The following is a 19707-nucleotide window of genomic DNA, read 5'->3' as shown; positions in this document are numbered from 1 at the left end:
TTGACATTCCGGGGTTGGTCCCATAGTAGTATGTTGTAAGTTCATAGTTTCCTGCTACCCAAAGGTTGTCTGGAAGAGATCGCTTCTTAGCGATAAGACCGCCTGTTGTTACCTAACTTTTACGTGTTTTTTTCATTTCCTGTCTATTTTTAACTGTATGGTGCACAATAAAGAATATTTACATACTTATTTAAAAGTTGCTCAGTATGACCTATATATTTACTTCGTAAATTATTCATTATTGTAGGTCATTAAAAAAATCATCATGTATGTCAAACATCACAATATTTGGCGCTGTCAAACTGCACGCGGTACAGTCACGTCTGAAAACATCGACACGATCTAAGTGTCAAAAATATGTATGCACGCCTTTATAGCCCATATATTAGGGTAGTGTATACATATTTTTGGCACTTTGTCCGTATCGATATTTTCAGACGCGACCGTACAGCCCGCGTAGCCAACATGCCAATCGTTAACGCTCCGTAGCGTAGCTTAGTCATCTCTTTCTATCACTCTTCTATATTAGTGCGACAGTGCCAGTTGTGTTTCGTTCGCTATTGGCATGGTGGCTACGCGGGCAGTTGAGTCGCTCGCGGCAATTCTGTGTTGTCAATACACGTGTGCATTTTTGAGCTCTAGCCAGATTTCTAGTTTTATTATTTATAAACTGCAAGCCAGGAATAGATTTATGTCACCAATCGCCTATCGGGCGAAAACCCGTATAGTGTAGTAACCCTCGTTGACATCAGCTGCCGCTCCGTTGGTGGGTTCAGAAATCACCAAAACACGTAAAAAATTAAAGTCATTGCCTCCCGTTTGATACTATGCCACATGATAGTTCAGATGCTATTGTTAATTAAAAAAATAAGGTAAGAACGTCAGCTGGTCGCATGAATATGTAAACAATAAGTGCTTTACCTTTTTATGGTAGTATAACAAAATTATGAAAACTTTGCATGTAGCATTCCGTCAGGCGTTTCAAATAAACGGATTACGCAATAACAATATACACATTACGCATATCTTGCGGACAAAGTGGTAAGGCGCGTATTTTATTCCTTTTCCAGGCCGCACCAATCTACAAGGTTTTCCCAAAAAATTCAAATATATTTCCATTAATCCAGCTTTGATGATCCATTTGAAGAAAAGTCACATTTTCCGAAAGTGCAATCATTTTTTTTATACTACGTCGGTGGCAAACAAGCATACGGCCCGCCTTTGTAAGCAGTCTCCGTAGCCTATGTACAGTCAGCATCAAAAGTAGCGGATCAAACAAGGTTTCAAAAGTATCTACCATTCTGTAACAGCTTAACAAAATGTGGTGGTTCTATGTGTAGAACGATTAAGACGGCAAAAGATTTACTCTTGAATGTAAATTTTAGAGATTTATCTATATTTGGAAAAGTTATCCAGAATATCAGATACTTTTGGCGCGTTGTTTCATCCGCTACTATTGATGCTGACTGTACACCTGCAACTCCATAGGAATTACATGCGCGTTGCCGATCCTAACACCCCTCCCCCCCTCGTTGAGCTCTGGCAACCTTACTCACCGGCAGGAACACAACACTATGAGTAGGGTCTAGTGTTATTTGGCTGCGGTTTTCTGTAAGGTGGAGGTACTTCCCCAGTTGGGCTCTGCTCTAAATCTGGAATGACATCCGCTGTGCTGTGCCCTACCACACAAAGCAAGATGACATTCACAATGCCCATACCTCTCTTGTGGACGTAGTTTAAGGACGTACCCGGGTCCTCTATCTAATTTGAACCTTAAATCGGATGGCTAAGGTTGAAATTTTATTGGCGCGTATGTGGTCGATAAAACGTACTATGCCTGGAAAAGGGGGTTAACATGTTCATTTTACAGCTGACGGTCTTTCCACCGCGATACAACCGGCTGACGGTTTTTTAAAAAGAGCATATAAACTATCATCGGACACGTAGTGATTATATGCTCTTTGCATCGGACAAAGTATCAGCCGATATATGCTCCTTTTATAGTTAATTGTTAAAAAACATGAAAAAACGACTAGTTCAATAATTATTCATTATTATCACAACGTTACCTTAATTATTACGAGTATGTATATATTCACTAAATTATAAGACGTTTACGTACAGACAGAAAAAATGTACAGTAATTTCATTATAACCAAGACAGTCAAACTTTAGGGGTACACAATTAGTCACTCTTCTAAACAATTTATGTAGGTACGAATTTCCATACAAGCAGATAGGTACCCTTTTGACAAAAAAAATAGTTGATTTTGTATCAGTATAAACTAAATCACAATTTTTGAAATAAAGAAAAACATTCAACTCGGGTGCATTGACCTAAGGACGTTACGGGCAATAAGAATGGGGCCAGTACAGCGGTGTCACGCACACGAATTCGAGCCAATCGTGCAGTCTAACGCCACAACGCGATTGGTTGATGAGTTCGCATCACGTGCGCGATTGGTCGCAACTAGTTGCGTTAGACTGCACGATTGGCTCGAATTCGTGAGTGACACCACTGAACTAGCACCATTCTTAGTGCCCGTAAGGCCTTTAGATATATGTCAATGCTCGGGTGAGACTCGAACTCACTCAGTAAAGTAAGCACGAAGAATTTCGTACATAGACACGCAATTTCCTGTCTCTTTCTCACGCGAATAATTATATTGCTGTCCTGCTCGCACAGTGGCATTGACCGCCGGCATCTTCAACGGGACAGCAATATATATATTGATAGAGATAGGAAATCGCGTGACAGTGTACGAAACTGATATTAAGCGGCGTTCTGGTATAACCGACACCAAGTCTCGCCCGAGGTAGTGATTATTTTATATAATCCATATATTACAACACAGGTCTTATGCCTACTTATTTCTGGCAAATTTTCAAGAAAACAACCTATTAATATTGACCCTTCTAACTCTCCCTTCCATCGCCGTTAACAAAAAATACGCCAATCTAAGTTTCTCCATCTCCTTCCCACTGCATATGTTCGTCACGCTGAAGACGCGGTTGACTCTGCTCTGTCCTACTCTAACACATAAGGTTTGAGAGGAATCGCAGCTGCTGTAGCTTTCTTTTCTTGTGTGTGTGGCGCAGAGTGCGGTGCTCCATATTGAAATGGTGTTGGGTAGATGTTTGTAAGTAATTGCTTCAGGTAGAGAAACTGAAACCAAATTGACACATTATTCCCTTTGTTAACTCGTGATCAGAGTTAACAGCGCCATCTATATGATTTCGTATGCATTTATAACCATTTGTGCATTCGAAACCTGAACGAAGATGAAGATGGCTTATCAATAATACGAGATACGACCACATAATCAGAGGGTAGAAGATTGCTAGTTTAGGCTTTAATAAACACACTTTCCATGGTTTTATAAAAAAAAATAGCGACCCCGGCCGACCCACCTTCGCACACGTTAACAAATTAAACACCTAAATCTTCCTCAAAATTCATTCTATTCATAGGTGGGAACCACATGAAAATCCGTTTAGTAGTTTTTTAGTTTATCGCGATCATACCGACAGCCTGACTCGGCGGAGGACTTCTATAAGATGATGAACGTACATATAAAATCCTTCACAGTAATCGAGTAACGAAAAAAGTGTTTTTAGACAATGTTTAACAAAAAAAAGTGTTCATTTCTTTCAATACCCGGCAGACGAGAATGGAGATAAATGATTGAAGAACCCATACGAGAAGCCGTTTGTCTTATAATTATACGAGTATCTATACATATAGTGCAAATATAGGAGAAACGAAAACTAATCAAAAATAGATGAAAACTACGGGGAGCCCCTTAAGGGTACATTAAGTTTCTTTCCGAATAATTTCATTACTAAAACCTACGCCTCGTTTAAGTTTATGCTTATATTAACAATAAACGCAGTATATCTACTCACCCAAAACTCGATTAACTTGAACAGGGGGCTTCAGGCTAGCTTGGGACTTCGGGCTAGCTTGGGGGCCCCGGGGCTCATTAATTCTTGACGTCTGACAGCAGATGTCGTCACGCCCTCCAGGATCAGCATTCAAGCCCTTTAAGAATGCTTCTAAAGGCGTTTCTTCAAACACTGCGTTTACAGAAAACAATTAGCTCAATAAACAAAGATTATAAAAAAAAAAAATTCAGGTATAGCAAAGAGAATTAAGAAGACCAAGAGTGTTCACAACATACAACGGTCTTGTTACCAAAAATACCTACTACTCTAAGCGTAGAAGTTGAAAATTGAGTTCCGGTTACTCTAGTTATAATATTGCAATTTTGACGTAGGTTATTAATTACTTTTCATCACCAACGCAGGCTTCGTCAGGTGGTCACAGATGCATATCAGCAACATGCTTCGTCCCAAACATACCAATGATGATATCCGTAACAGGCTTCGTCATTTATACGAGTAAACAATAATTTAAACTAAAGAAAATAACCGTCACGAATCGTACCTGGCTCAAATGTCCCCATCACACTGGCAGTGTTACCACGCTGAATGGCCAATGAGATCTGTTGGGCCAGGTACGATCCGGACCGAGGGTCGTACCCCGTCTCCCTCAGCCGCCGACCCAAATCCCTATTCATCATCATATTTTGAACAGTGGTGTGGACGTAAAAAAAGTTGTGGTTCGTCAAATTTATAGTTTAAACTTACTGCACTTCATTTTTTTGCTAAATAAATTGCTGATGTACCGGACACACGACAATTTTCGCGGCTTTTCTGAAAAAATATATACGGGTAGGTAATCGATAAACATACTTAGTTAAACCTGCAATAAAAGTTTCCAAAAACTTGAAGAAATTCTTGGATATTTTGGAAAACTTGATGAAGTTTTTGAAAACTTTCCGTGACTTGCACATATGAAAGTATCAACCAAACTATTAGCTTAACACCCCAAATATTTTTTGTATGTAGGACTGAGTGCTAAGCTAACAGTTTTGCTGACTGTACCCACTATAAAAATAAAAGTACCCATTATAGGCATGTGAGTGTCCCTTCTCAGTCAAGAAGGAGAATTGTTGAAGGAAAGAGAAAACCTCATGTTTTCTTGCGCGCTCACACTTTCTTCTGTATGCCCTCTACAAAGGTCACGGATACATATGGTGCTGATTATCGCACTAGTGCGGTAATTAGCACCATATGTACTGTAAACATAATTAGTACCTCCTAAATGAAAATAGGATAAATGGAGACTAAAATTAGGTAACTTAAACCGTATTTTTTGGCTTAAGAGGGAAGAATAGCTTTGCGATCCTAGCGAAATAACGGTACTTTTTCTATGAATTTCCATTTCGGGAGAATACGTTTTCCACTAACTAAATCTTAACAAATCACTTCGATTTTGATGTCGATCGCTTCAGCATAATATATTCTAAGTTTATAGGTTTCGCTTGAAAATTTTTTTTTGGTTTTGCTAATTTGGGCTTGTGCACAAATCACGCGAGGTCCAATAGGGGGGGGGGGGGGGGGGGCACGAAAAAATCACGACGGATCACGTTGGGGGAGGGGGGGTATAAGAAAACCTCACGTGTATTTTTCTATGGTGAACGAAACTAAGAAAAAATATCTACCACATACTTTTTCTCGGTTTTGTTTAACATAAATCTTCACTTGGCACTTCAAAATAGGGAGTCTAAATAAGATTTACTCTATAAGATACTGTTTATCTTAAAATTAGGTCGAATGAAAATAATAATAAAAAAACCACCTTCGCCAAAAACCTCACCAAATATCACCAAGGGGGAGGGGGAGTCAAAAAAGTAGCCAAAAAACCTCGCGTGATTTGTGCACAAGCCCTTTCGAAAAAAAGGAAAACCTTTAAACCTAGTTTCTACACAACATCAATCAAACATCATGACTACGTGGTATAGGTACAGTCACGTCTGAAAATATCGGTACGAAAATATGTACACACTACCTTAATATATGGGCAATAAAGTCGTGTATACAGATCTTTGGCATTTTTTTCGTATCGATATTTTCAGACGTGACCGTACTTCCCTCCTAAGTTATCTAGTACCTGCTTCATCGGGTTCTGTCGTCTTATCCTTGGTCGGTGGGCACTGAGTGGTCGGTGGGGCCTGGGAGTCGTCTGTGGGCTGTTTCGCTGTTATATTATGAGAAACGAAATTTATTATCAGGCATCGGAGTTTTTGTCGCACTGATATTAGTAATAAAATTCAACTCATATTCATACTCATACTCATTAAATTTAATTAGTGATTTTAATTTTACAAGTACATGAATGTTTGTAAACTATCCTTTAATTTTGTCTTTCGGGGCATAAATATTACAAATAAGATTTTTTTTTGTATTGATTAATTTATATCCTAATCTGATGCTTTATTTAGTTATGTACTATTTGTAATTTCTATCATCCGATAAATATGCTCAAAATGTTTATATTTTAAATTGTATTGTTTGCATGTTTGCTTGACGCTTGCTTTATATTGCATGCCTTTCGTAGGGTAGAACATAAGGACTTTTTATTCTAAGACTACCAATTGTATCAAAATACTATGTTCTTGTAATAAATATATTTCTATTTCTATTAATATTATTTCTACCTCTTTTAATTACATATTATTTGTTTAACGAAATTTCGTAATTCAATCAATACAAAAAATTTAAAATATTCTTATTTGTAATATTTATATACAGACAAAATTAAAGGTTAGTATATAACTCGTCAAAGTTCTAGTTCTTGATTATAAAATCACTTATTAAATGGATGAATGAGTACGAGTATGAATATGAGTTGAATTTCATTGCTAATGTCGACTCCATAGCTCGCTATTAGTCTTACCGTGCGATAAAACTCCGATGTCTGTTTATTAACAAGTGGCCATTGGCGGTCGGCCGAGGTGTTCAAAAATATCTGTACACGCCTTGATAATAGAGGCGTTTGTAAATATGTCGCAGACAACTGGTTAAATTAGTTAGCTAATTAGTTGGCTGAAGAACAACCAGCTGAGTCATCGATCGCACTTTTAACCAGATGGCTGAACGTCGTGTAGTCATTTAGTTAATTTGGGCATTGATGGATTTGATTTACGGTTAGGTTAGGTTAGGTTTTTATGGTAATTTGATTTGCATAGAAACTTGTTTGCGGGGGCTAATTATCTCTGTAGCTTACTGTACATACAAACCTTCCGTTAGTTTTTGTTTACCTTTGCATTTGGATTTTTGGTTGTTCGGCTTCACGTCAGCCGTTTCGCAAGTTGGTTTATCTTCTTCAGCACAGCAAACTAGAACAAATCAAACGTTTTCAGCTCAAACAAGGATTGTTCTTGTCAAAATAATGTTGATAAGTCAATAGACAATAATAAAGTTTTAATTTTTCCCAAACTAAGGACCTTAGAGCCGAATCCATGGACCCTTTTTCAATTTCATGGAGGTTAATTTCACTGAAATATTATTAACTAACATATATTTTAACAAAAAAATTATACAAATAAAATATTTAAGTAAATATTGTTGATAACTTGATATGACGTGGATTTCTAAGAACAAATTGCAACTGCTCTTTATGGCGTCTCTTCTTTTGCCAAACTTTGAAGATACTAGGTCGAAAAACCTCAAGCTAAATTACGAGTTACACTAATTGCCGCGGCGAAGGTGTTAAATGCCCGGCGAAGGTGTTAGACGCAATGCAACGCACCAAAGGGGAACAACCAATTTAATAGACAGGTATGTACAGTTAGCTGCAGAGATAACTGACCCCCTGTATAGAAACTCGTTTTCAGAGAAGTCAGTTATCTCTGCAGCTTACTGTACAAACCTCCGTTTGTCTTTAGTTACCTTTTCCTTTGACTTCCTGGTTGTTCGGCTTAACGTCAGCCGTTTCGCAAGTTGGTTTATCTTCTTCAGCGCAACCACAGCAAACTAGGGGAAATCAAATGTTTTCAGCTCAAACAAGGATAACTCTTGTCAAAAGAATGTTTATGAGTCAATATAGTATAATATGTTAATGGCACCAATCATGGGGCAATTAAGAGAAAATTTGGAGTATTTTTTTATATTTCACCAACATTTGTAACATTTCTACCGCTTTATGCTTTAAAAGTCGAATGTCCAATTCGTCCTTTATGGTTTCTATGTATTTAATGAAAGCTACTGCAATTAGTTTCAATCTTATTAACCAATTAAAACTATGGTTTTTTGCTCTAGCCATATGTATGGGGCGATTTATTTTCAAACTAACAAATATCAATGAAAAATTAATCTCAAGCAGCTTTTTGCCTCTTGTTTATGGTAAAATGTTGCCAGTGATTAAAAACTGATGGTTAATACTTGTTTTATAGGATTTGTCTATAGTTCTATACCATCCCATCACTGGTGCCTGGTCCATGATAGGGGTGTTTACTATACAACAAAAATGGCGTCTTTTTTGACAAACTTTGAGGATACTAGTATGTTGTGTTGCGTTATTTCTTCGCAATCGTCGTCTTGTATGTATTTTTTATGATCAGACATAAAAGTTTTTGTGGCAAAACGAGTGCATGAGAATATGAAACAGTCAGTTATAGATTAATAATTAAAAGGTGTAAATTCTACTTTCTGTAATATACCAGGAAATTTCAACAATGCAAATCAATTACAAACCCGAATATAATTTCTTTATTACATTTAAGTATTTAAAAATAAAAAACTACCAATAGGTGTATCAAAGAAGATAACGAACGTGTTGTGTATTTCGCGGTAGCTATCTTTTTATACAATGTTAAAGAATATCTATAACGCTAAGGTAACATCGATAATAGACATGTCGATATTCGATTTTGTCAATCACTTTATTTTGCTATAAAATCTTCTGTCTGTTTATGACACACCATCACTGCGGCAGGAGGTCGAAAGACCCCATGTAAAGTATGGTTAATTACGAGTTACACTAATTGCCGCAGCGAAGGCACAGAATACTATAACTATAGTAGCGAAGCTAATTGGGCCTTTAAACATTATCGTTGCGTTAGCGCATTCTAGCGCACACGACATGGCCGATAATTTAATCAACAAATTTAAGAAATAGGTAAACACAGTAAGCTGCAGATATAACTGAACCCACTGCATACAAACTTGTTTGCTGGGGGTTACTGCCCAAACCTTCGTTTGTCTTTGTTTACCTTTGCATTTGGCTTTTTGGTTGTCTGGCTTCACGTCAGCCGTTTCGCAAGTTGGTTTATCTTCTTCAGCACAGCAAACTAGAACAAATCAAACGTTTTCAGCTCAAACAAGGATTGTTCTTGTCAAAATAATGTTGCTGTGTCTATAGACAACAACAAACTTTTAGGACCCAGAATGCCAGGATCCGAATACATAATTCTGTTCATAATACAAACTACTCCGTGAATAAAAGAGAGGTTGGGAAAAGAATCTCACTCGAATTTTGAACAGCCTAACTCGGGAAGTACTTATACCAAACAGAAGAACACAGTCATAGCACTGTTTATATTTAATATGTTGGTTTACAACTAGTGCTTTGTACCTGATGTAAAGTTTTCGGTGCTTCTGAGTAGGAATTCTGATATGCTTGAAATGCCAACAATGCGCGTGTAACTGTTTAACATCAGTCGGGACGCACGGTTGTTTGCCAACATCTCGGTAAATAAAATAAAAAAAAACCGGCCAAGAGCATGTCGGGCCACGCTCAGTGTAGGGTTCCGTAGTTACTCTTCCGTCACAATAAGCTAAACTGGAGCTTAAAGTATAGTAAATTGTTAACCAAGGGATGAAATGGTATCTTTCACCCGAGTTAAACAAATAGGCAAATTTGCATAATCAGTACCTAATTAAAGTAAGTCTTTTTACTATGAAGGGGAAACTTTTTGCGATAACTCAAAAACAGCTAAACTGATCATTTCCGCTATAGTTTTCATTTCATGTATTTCTTAAGCTCTACTTCCACGATTTTTTTCATATTTTTTGGACCTATGGTTCAAAAGTTAGAGGGGGGGGCACATTTTTTTCTTCTTTCGGAGCGATTATCTCCGAATATATTCACTTTATCAAAAAATGTTTGTGGAAGACCCCTATTAGTTTTGAAATACCTTTCCAACGATACCCCACACTGTAGGGTTGAAGCAAAAAAAAAAATTCACCCCCAATTTACGTGTAGGGGAGGTACCCTAAAAAAATTAAATTTTTATATTTTATTGTACGACTTTGTCGGCTTTATTGATTTATATATCTATGCCAAATTTCAGCTTTCTAGCACTAACGACCACGGAGCAAAGCCTCGGACAGACAGACAGCCAGACAGACGGACATGGCGAAACTATAAGGGTTCCTAGTTGACTACGGAACCCTAAAAAGACTCTGGCATATTAATCACGTCACTGCGTTTACGGTGCGTTTACATTATTTGCGTAGCGCTGTGGCTGGACGGCAAGAAGGGGCCGCATTGATGCGTTGCGTCGCGTTGTTTCGTCACAAACAGCATCGCAGTGTCGTCTTACATGTATTTTTTTATGACATATCACATTAAATGCGTTGCGATGACGCAACGCAACGCCCTAAGCCCCTAAGCGTTAAACGGTACAACGTTATCGTTGCGTTAGCGCATTAAACAACAAATTTAAGAAATAGCTACTTACAGTGAGCTGCAGAGATAGCTGACGCCCTGAACCTGCAGGGGGCTGGTTGTCTCCGCACCTGACTTTACAAACCTCCGTTTGTTTTTGTTTACCTTTGGGTTTTTGGTTGATCGGCTTCACGTCAGCCGTTTCGCAAGTTGGTTTATCTTTCTCAGCACAACCACAGCAAACTAGGAAAAACCAAATGTTTTCAGCTCAAACAAGGATTGCTCTTGTTGAAAGAATGTTGATGAGTCAATAGACAATAAAAAAGTTCTCATTTTTCCCAAACTTTGAGGACCCTAGAGATTAATCCCTGGATCCGATTAGATACACAATTATGTCCTCAAACTACTCTGTGATTGACAGAAGGGTTAAGTTAAAAAGCAGCGAAAAGCAAATAATGTAAACAAATATGACAGCTTTTGTTGGCATATTTATGACATGTAACCTAAAAATTTTATATATTTTTTTTTATTTTTTCACTGAAATATTAATTAATTACTGAAAAATATATATATATATACAAATAATTATTATTGTCGTCAAACAGTGCTTGATAACGAAGTAATGAGGGTAAATTGGTTTGTTTACATTATTTGCAATCAATATTGGACTCCACTTTACAAACCTCCTTTTGTTTTTATTTACCTTTGCATTTGGCTTTTTGGTTGATCGGCTTATAGTCTGCGGGTAATTCTTGAGCACGGTCTACGAAACATCAAATATTAATGTCAAACAATGATTGTTCCTGTCAAAATTATGTTGATAAAAGTCGTTAAAGAGTTCTATTACATGCGTTAACCTTTTCACCGCCACGTCAATTACGTAATAAAGTGTCATCAACGCCACGTCAAAAATTGCACGTATGCAAAACTGACCAAAACCACGACTTGATATGAAGTCGTGGCGTGTGGGGCACGGAATGTTATGTAAGTCAATGGTGGCGAAAAGATTAAAGGTACCGTACCTTCGAGTACCCGAAATGACAATAGTTTAATGACGAACGACAATCCCATTGCCCTCCTAGAACTTAATTTCTGACGCACGCGTATATATTGCGTCAACAAATTTTGAGCAGGCGTAATGGACGGTAAGTTCACCGAGCGTCAGAGTATTTTTTTGTACGTTTTTAAAAGTTTTTAGGTTTTTTAAAACTGTCTCAATCTAGCTAGTGTTAGAAACTTTTTTCTAACGATATGGTTAGTTGTGTAAAAGATGAAAAAAATGGTTAGTTGGTAAGTTTCTTACGCAAAGAATACTTAGGCGCTGCTAAAAAATAAGACTGGCCTACTATACGAGTATTTATAATTTGACGGCTGCCTAATTCCTGTTTTCCGAAAGTAGATAAAAATTTCACAAAAAAAGACATACTGATGTCAATCACTACGAATAAATCAACGATGATCAACTCTGGTCAACGAGGGACTCGAACCTTTGGATTGCCGGACCAACGCGTTACCAATTACCTACGCTAGTTGGCCATCCGTCATTCACCGCGAATCGTCATTAGCGACATCTGCACTTTTAAGGTTCATAACCTTAACCATGTGGTACGTTCCACAATAAAAAGGAAAAATATTAACAATAAAAAAGTATTTGAATACATACGTTTTGCACATGTACAGTCCCTAATTTTCTGGCAAGGCGGCTCTTTCACAATCTCTTTCGGTTTTTCGTCGCATTTGCAGCAACCTTTAAGTAAGCAATTAAAGGTTTTTTAAAATTAACAAACATTGCTCCTGTAATGGGTCAACAGATAATATTTCTACAAATTTGGAGTTTATCAGAAAAAAATGTACGTACCATTTACTTTTTTCGAAAACTATCAATTGTTGGGTTATTTTGACTCAAAATCACAAAAACTATTCAAAAATAAAAGAGGAAGTGTCTCCAGTTTTACATACAAATTTTAAGTATTAGATTTTTGACGGTCCATACAAAATATATATGAAAATGCGTCACAAAACTGACAATTATTTTTGTACACTCATTTATCCTCTATATGGCTCCTCTACACGATGGCCTAGCGCTGGACCAGCGAAATGGCCATGCGATGGTTGAGAGCACGGACTATGGAATGGGCCATGTGTAGATTCGTGCGTACGCCCCATCGCTGGCCCACTACCTTTGATGAGCGGACGAAAATCCGACACCGTGGCCATCCCACCGCCATCCCGCCGCGCCATAAGCTATCCGACACCACTACGCTCTCTACTCGCTGGCCCATCGTAGTGGGCCAGTGTGATGGCCCATCGTGAAGAGGAACCATTAAATTGATAGTCCTCGCGATTCTGAGTAGAAATAACCCAAAACTCGGCTTGAACTTGAGTTTTTGAAAAAAAGGTTCACTTTTTCCTGAAAAAGTCCATTTGCCAAACGTTAAAGAGCTTACAACTTGCAATGATTAGATACTTATTATTATTATTTATTGTTGTTGATATATAAAAATAGACTTAAGATGTAAATGTAAATAATTAATGTAAATTAACATGTAACTTGCGTTATGAATAAATAAATTGAATTGAATGAATAGCATGCGATTGTCGAAACATTGTGGAATTTGATCTCATCATTTTAGCCTCCAGTCGCCCACTGCTGAGCATAGGAAAAGATAATTTGAAATAGAGGAGGATTGTAAAAGAAAATTTTGTAGCCACAGTAAATTTATTACCATCGTTCGACACATGATTAAAACGTTTAGAACGCCATTTGACTTTGATCCTTATTCTTTCACTAATATATGTGTTAAAATTGTTAAATATCAAAAAGTGGCGACAACTAATAGATCAAAGGCCAAAGGTATGGCGGCATCGTTCCGAGCGATGGCGCCACAACCTTTAGCCGATGCTCGGTTTTATGACCAATATTTCTCATCGCTCACACAAAGGACTACTAATACTAGACTACATCACTACATACATTAGTAAGGTAGACATCACTAACAAATATTTAAAAAAAGTTCTACCATTAAAACCTGGAGGTGAGATATTCCTGGCCGGTACTTATGTCCTCAAACTATTCGATGATTGAAAGAGAGGTTGGCACCAGCGAAAAAGCAAATAATGTAAACAAATATGTCAGTTTTTGTTGGCATCTGACATGTAACTTTTAAGATTTTATGGAGATTTAACTAACAAATATTTGTACAAAAAAATGATACAAATAGAATATTTGAGTATATAAAATGTTGATAAGATCATGATTGTCGTCAAACAGCGCATTACGAAGTATTGAAGGTAAATTGGTTTGTTTACATAACTTGCAATGAATATTGGACTCCACTTTACAAACCTCCGTTTGTTTTTATTTACCTTTGCATTTGGCGTTTTGGTCGTTCGATAAATGAAACAACAAATTTAAGAAAGAGATAGCTGACCCCTGCACAGAACTTTGTGTGCAGGGGGTTAGTTATCTCTGCAGCTGACTTTACAAACCTCCGTTTGTTTTTGTTTACCTTTGGGTTTTTGGTTGGTCGGCTTCACCTCAGCCGTTTCGTAAGTTGGTTTCTCTTTCTCAGCAGAACTACAGCAAACTAGGAAAAACGAATGTTAGCAGCGCAAACAAGGATTGCTTTTCAAAAGTATGTTGATGAGTTAATAATTATATAGATAATAAAAAAGTTCTCATTTTTCCCATACATTGAAGACCCTAGAGCCGAATTCCTGGATCCAAATTAGGGAAAGCAATAACCGGCCTACAATGAAATACTGTAAACTACAATAGGAAACTTAGTATATTACTAAAAAAAGTTCTAATATAAAATGAATTTGACTATATATTAAAAAAAAAAAAATCATTGCATGACACCAATTTTTCTCATCGCTTGCATAAAGGACTACTACTAGACTACATAAATTATTGAGGTAGAAATCACTTACAAATTAAAAAAAAAAGTTCTACCATAAAAACATTGAGGTGAAAATACTAGCCGGTACTGTATGTCTTCAAACTACTCCATGATTGAAAGAGAGGTTGGAAACAGCGAAAAAGCAAATAATGTAAACAAATATGACAGTTTTGTTGGCAAAACAAAAAATTAATACAGTTAAAATATTTGAGTATATAAATGGTAGTGCTGTGTGGTTGTGTTCATGATTGTCGTCAAACAGCGCGTGATTACGAAGTATTGAAGGTAAATTGGTTTGTTTACATTACTTGCAATGAATATTGGACTCTACAAACCTCCGTTTGTTTTTATTTACCTTTGCATTTGGCGTTTTGTCGTTCGATAAAAAAAACAAATTTAAGAAATAGGTACGTGCAAAGCTGCAGAGATAGCTGACCCTTGCACAGAAATTTGTGTGCAGGGGTTAGTTATCTCTGGAGCTGACTTTACAAACCTCCGTTTGTTTTTGTTTACCTTTGACTTTTTGGTCGGTCGGGTTCACCTCAGCCGTTTCGTAAGTTGGTTCATCATTCTCAGCACAACCACAGCAAACTAGGAAAAACCAATGTTATCAGCTCAAACAAGGAGTGCTTTTCAAAAGAATGTTGATGAGTTAATATATAATAAAAAAGTTCTCTTTTCCCATACTTTAAAGACCCTAGAGCAGAATTCCTGGATCCAAATAGGTACATAATTACAGTACCGGCCATTAATATGTGTTTTTTCGTATGAGCGTGTATAGAGTAAAGAATATAGGTTAGTTTGTAGATTGTATATTTTACTAGTCATTTTATACAAATGTATTATGAATACTGCAATAAAATACTGTAAACTACAATAAGAGACTTAGTATATTACTAAAAAAAGTTCTAATATAAAATGAATTTGACTATATATTTAAAAAAACCTCTATGAAAAAACCATTACACGACACCAATTTTTCTCATCGCTTGCATAAAGGACTACTACTAGACTACATAAAATAGTGAGGTGGAAATCACTTACAAATATTCAAAAAAAGTTCTGCCCTAAAAACATGGAGGTGATAAATTACTAGCCGGTACTGTATGTCTTCAAACTACTTCATGATTGAAAGAGAGGTTGGGAACAGCGAAAAAGCAAATAATGTTAACAAATATGACAGTTTTAACTAACAGACATTTTAACAAAAAATTGATACCTATAAATAAAATATTTGAGGATATAAATGGTTGATAAGATCATGATTGTCGTCAAACAGTGCATGATTACGAAGTATTGAACGTAAATTGGTTTATTTACATTACTTGCAATGAATATTGGACTCCGCTTTACAAACCTCCGTTTGTTTTTGTTTATCTTTGCATTTGGCGTTTTGGTCGTTCGATAAAAACCACAAATTTAAGAAATAGGTTAGGAAAAAACTGCAGAGATAGCTGACCCCTGCACAGAAATTTGTGTTCAGGGGTTAGTTATCTTTGGAGCTGAATTTACAAACCTCTGTTTGTTTTTGTTTACCTTTGACTTTTTGGTCGGTCGGGTTCACCTCAGCCGTTTCGTAAGTTGGTTCATCTTTCTCAGCACAACCACAGCAAACTAGGAAAAAACAATGTTATCAGCTCAAACAAGGATTGCTTTTCAAAAGAATGTTGATGAGTTAATATATAGATAATAAAAAAGTTCTCACTTTTCCCATACTTTGAAGAGCCGAATTCCTGGATCCAAATAGGTACATAATTACGGTAACGGCCAATAATGTGTTTTTTCGTATGAGCATGTGTAGAGTAAACAATATAGGTTAATTTGTTGATAAGTATTACAAGTCATTTTATACAAATATATTATGAATACTGCAATAAAATACTGTAAACTACAATAGGAGACTTAGTATATTACTAAAAAAATTCTAATATAAAAATGCATTTGACTATATTTAAAAAAAAATAACCTCTATGAAAAAACCATTACATGGCACCAATTTTTCTCATCGCTCGCACAAAAACTACTACTAGATTACATAAAGTAGTGAGGTGGATATCACTTACAAATATAAAAAAAAAGTTCTACCATAAAACCATGGAGGTGATAAATTACTGGCCGGTACTGTATGTCCTCAAACTACTCCTTGATTAAATGAGAGGTTGAGAACAGCGAAAAAGCAAATAATGTAAACAAATATGACAGTTTTAACTAACAGATATTTTAACAAAAAAATTATATAAATAAAATATTGGAGTATATAAATTGTTGATAAGATCATGATTGTCGTCAAACAGCGCATGATTAAGAAGTATTGATACGAGGTAAATTGACTTGTTTACATTACTTGCAATGAATATTGGACTCCCGCTTTACAAACCTCCGTTTGTGTTTGTTTACCTTTACATTTGGCGGTTTGGTCGTTCGATAAAAACAACAAATTTAAGAAATAGGTACGTGCAACGCTGCAGAGATAGCTGACCCCTGCACAGAAATTTGTGTGCAGGGGTTAGTTATCTCTGGAGTTGACTTTACAAACCTCCGTTTGTTTTTGTTCACCTTTGACTTTTTGGTCGGTCGGGTTCACCTCAGCCGTTTCGTATGTTGGTTCATCTTTCTCAGTACAACCACAGCAAACTAGGAAAAACCAATGTTATCAGCTCAAACAAGAATTGCTTTTCAAAAGAATGTTGATGAGTTAATATGTAGATAATAAAAAAGTTCTCACTTTTCCCATACTTTGAAGACCCTAGACCCGTTTCCTGGATCCAAATGGGTACATAATTACGGTAACGGCCAATAATGTGTTTTTTCGTATGATGCTCATACGAAAAAACACATTAGTATAGAGTAAAAAATATAGGTTAGTTTGTAGATTGTATATTTTACTAGTAATTTTATACAAATATATGATGAATACTGCAATGAAATACTGTAAACTACTGTATGTCCTCAAACTACTCCTTGATTGAAAGAGAGGTTGAGAACAGCGAAAAAGCAAATAATGTAAACAAATATGACAGTTTTAACTAAGAGATATTTTAACAAAAAATTGTTATAAATAAAATATATGAGGATACTCGTATAAATTGTTGATAAGATCATGAATGTCGTCAAACAGCGCATGATTACGAAGTATTGAAGGTAAATTGGCTTGTTTACATTACTTGCAATGAATATTTGACTCCGCTTTACAAACCTCCGTTTGTGTTTGTTTACCTTTACATTTGGCGGTTTGGTCGTTCGGCTTAACTTCTGCGGGTAATTCTCGAGCACGGTCATCTACGAAACATCAAATGTTTAATGTCAAACAATGATTTTTACTTTCAAAATTATGTCGATATCGATAAAAAAGTTTCTAACACTAGATTGCGTCAGTCTTTTGTTCTGCCGCGAAAATTTCGGGCTTTGCTTATTATGGACTTCTCATTTATCGACTTTCGATATAGGTACTTTCCTATATCGATACAATGTAGAATATAAGTAATACACAGTCGCCCACTGCTAAGTATAGGCCTTTCTTCGCGTACGCCACTTATCCTGGGCTAGTCTCATCCAGAAGTGCCCCGCGATTTTTCGAATATCATCTGCCCAACGAGCCAACGCCAGGCGCTTTTTTCATCCGAAAGTGGCTACCATTCCGTTAACATTTTGGCCCAACTGCCATCACTCTGCCTGGCTACATGTCACGCGTAATTCCATTTTAGCTTGGTAATGACGTCACCCATGTCTCGCACCTTGGTGCGGCGCCAGATCTTGTCTCGTCATTCCTTACTCGGTCTTGAAGTTTATCGACATAAATCTCGGCAATGTATCAAAAAATTGCATCTGATTTCTTGCATGTCCCATACTTACGGACTTACTGCTGTGGTGCAGCGAACCGAAATGGATCTTGGCCTCCGACACCAAAGATCATGCTTCTCTGTCCAAAGCTGTTTCTGTCCAGTCGACGGCGCTGAGTTCGCTAAGGTCTTTTTCCCGATGGCGAAGTGGAGTTGAAATGAATGGCAGACACCGGTTTGTTGGGTATGTCGACGACCTGGCCCTTCTAAGAGAAAGTGAAGAGGATGTCCGCAGAGCGGTCCAGAATCTAGAGGGGAAGCTGTGCGAAGCTTGTAAGTTCCATAGAGCCCTTAAATTAACGGACCCTCCTTAAAATTGAGATTCCGGTGTCCGTGAGGCAATCCCAATCTGTAGCATCACTCAAGGAGAAGCCTAAAAAATTGTGGCTTTCCGATACTTTGGTTACGACTTCCTAGTTCCATTGAGTACTTCTACTTGTTTAATTTCCTTAACTTTTCTGGTTCGAATTCATATCTATTTATATTATATATTGAATATTTATTTATTTTTATTTATGTTATATATATATATATATATATATATGTATGCATTATTTTATGGTTATTTTTCTATCTATGTATATTTGTATCAATTTGTATTCAAAACGTGCATTTTATTAATTTCAGTCATTGTACACTTTTGTTTCTGTTTGTCATTCATTCACCGTTACTTCTGTTTTACTCATTTCCTCAAAGGTTAACTGGAAGAGATCCCATACAGGGATAAGTTCGGTAACTGTGTTTTTCGTGTTTTTATTTCTATGTACAATAAATATATACATACATAAATAAATCAGTAATGTAAGAAATACATGTACGTACTTTTTATGTTGTTGGTAATTTCCTGTAGTCTCACATCATATTTCGGTTTCATAGCCGTGATTTTGAATGTAACTTGTTCCGCCTGACTATTGCGATCTAGGAAAAAAATCAAACGTCTTTAGAAGCTTATAACTTGCCCTGCAATATTATGATGATATGGAGCTGATCTGATGATGGAGGCAGGAGGTGGCTATGGGAACTCTGTGATAAATCAATGCACACTAATTGTGTTTGGGGTTTTTCGAATTGTCACGATGAGTATTAGTTGCCCGTGGAAAGAAAAATGATTTTTTTGCCAAAAACTTGTACTTATTTATAGTCATCGCGTTTCTGTTTCGAACTGAAATTTTTACAATAGGTAGATAATCTGAGGGTCTACCGTTAACACCAAAGTTCGCAAATTGAGGGCATCTTTCTCTGTCACTCTAATTACGCCTTAATTGGAGTAAAAGAGAAAGATGCCCGCAATTTGCAAACTTCGGTGTTCGCGGTAGGCCCTCAGATTATCTACCTATTGTAAAAATTTCAGTTCGAAACAGAAACGCGATGACTATATAAAAAAATATAATTAATTCTGTAAATGTAAATATTATTATAAACTATGACATGACTAATACTTATGAACAAA

At 36.6% G+C, this 19707-nt stretch overlaps 2 protein-coding genes across 4 annotated transcripts in view; both read right to left on the bottom strand.

Annotated features, from left to right (window-relative positions):
* Window positions 1-2033: 2033 nt before the first annotated feature.
* LOC133519476 (adhesive plaque matrix protein-like) lies at window positions 2034-18183 on the bottom strand. The gene is made up of 15 exons (XM_061853481.1): window positions 18153-18183; window positions 17635-17697; window positions 16975-17052; window positions 15955-16032; window positions 14026-14103; window positions 12180-12263; window positions 11220-11279; window positions 10682-10759; window positions 9120-9197; window positions 7798-7881; window positions 7167-7244; window positions 6017-6103; window positions 4651-4716; window positions 3907-4077; window positions 2034-3166 (listed from the first exon to the last, which is right to left on the bottom strand). Exons 1-15 carry the CDS (start codon window positions 18181-18183, stop codon window positions 2886-2888), a joined length of 1395 nt encoding a protein of 464 aa, XP_061709465.1. The 3' UTR covers window positions 2034-2885.
* A 644-nt stretch (window positions 18184-18827) lies between these two features.
* Window positions 18828-19707, bottom strand: part of LOC133519600 (uncharacterized) — a 79782-nt gene continuing 78902 nt past the window's right edge. For all 3 annotated transcript variants that reach the window (XM_061853627.1, XM_061853626.1, XM_061853628.1), the window contains one exon: window positions 18828-19175. In XM_061853627.1, the coding sequence (XP_061709611.1) occupies window positions 19051-19175 (125 nt within the window). In that variant the 3' untranslated portion in view covers window positions 18828-19050. The remainder of the gene's footprint in view (window positions 19176-19707) is intronic.

The sequence above is a fragment of the Cydia pomonella genome, chromosome 7 (genome assembly GCF_033807575.1).
Source record: "Cydia pomonella isolate Wapato2018A chromosome 7, ilCydPomo1, whole genome shotgun sequence".
Classification (NCBI taxonomy): domain Eukaryota; kingdom Metazoa; phylum Arthropoda; class Insecta; order Lepidoptera; family Tortricidae; genus Cydia; species Cydia pomonella.
This window is presented reverse-complemented; position numbering and strand designations above follow the sequence as displayed.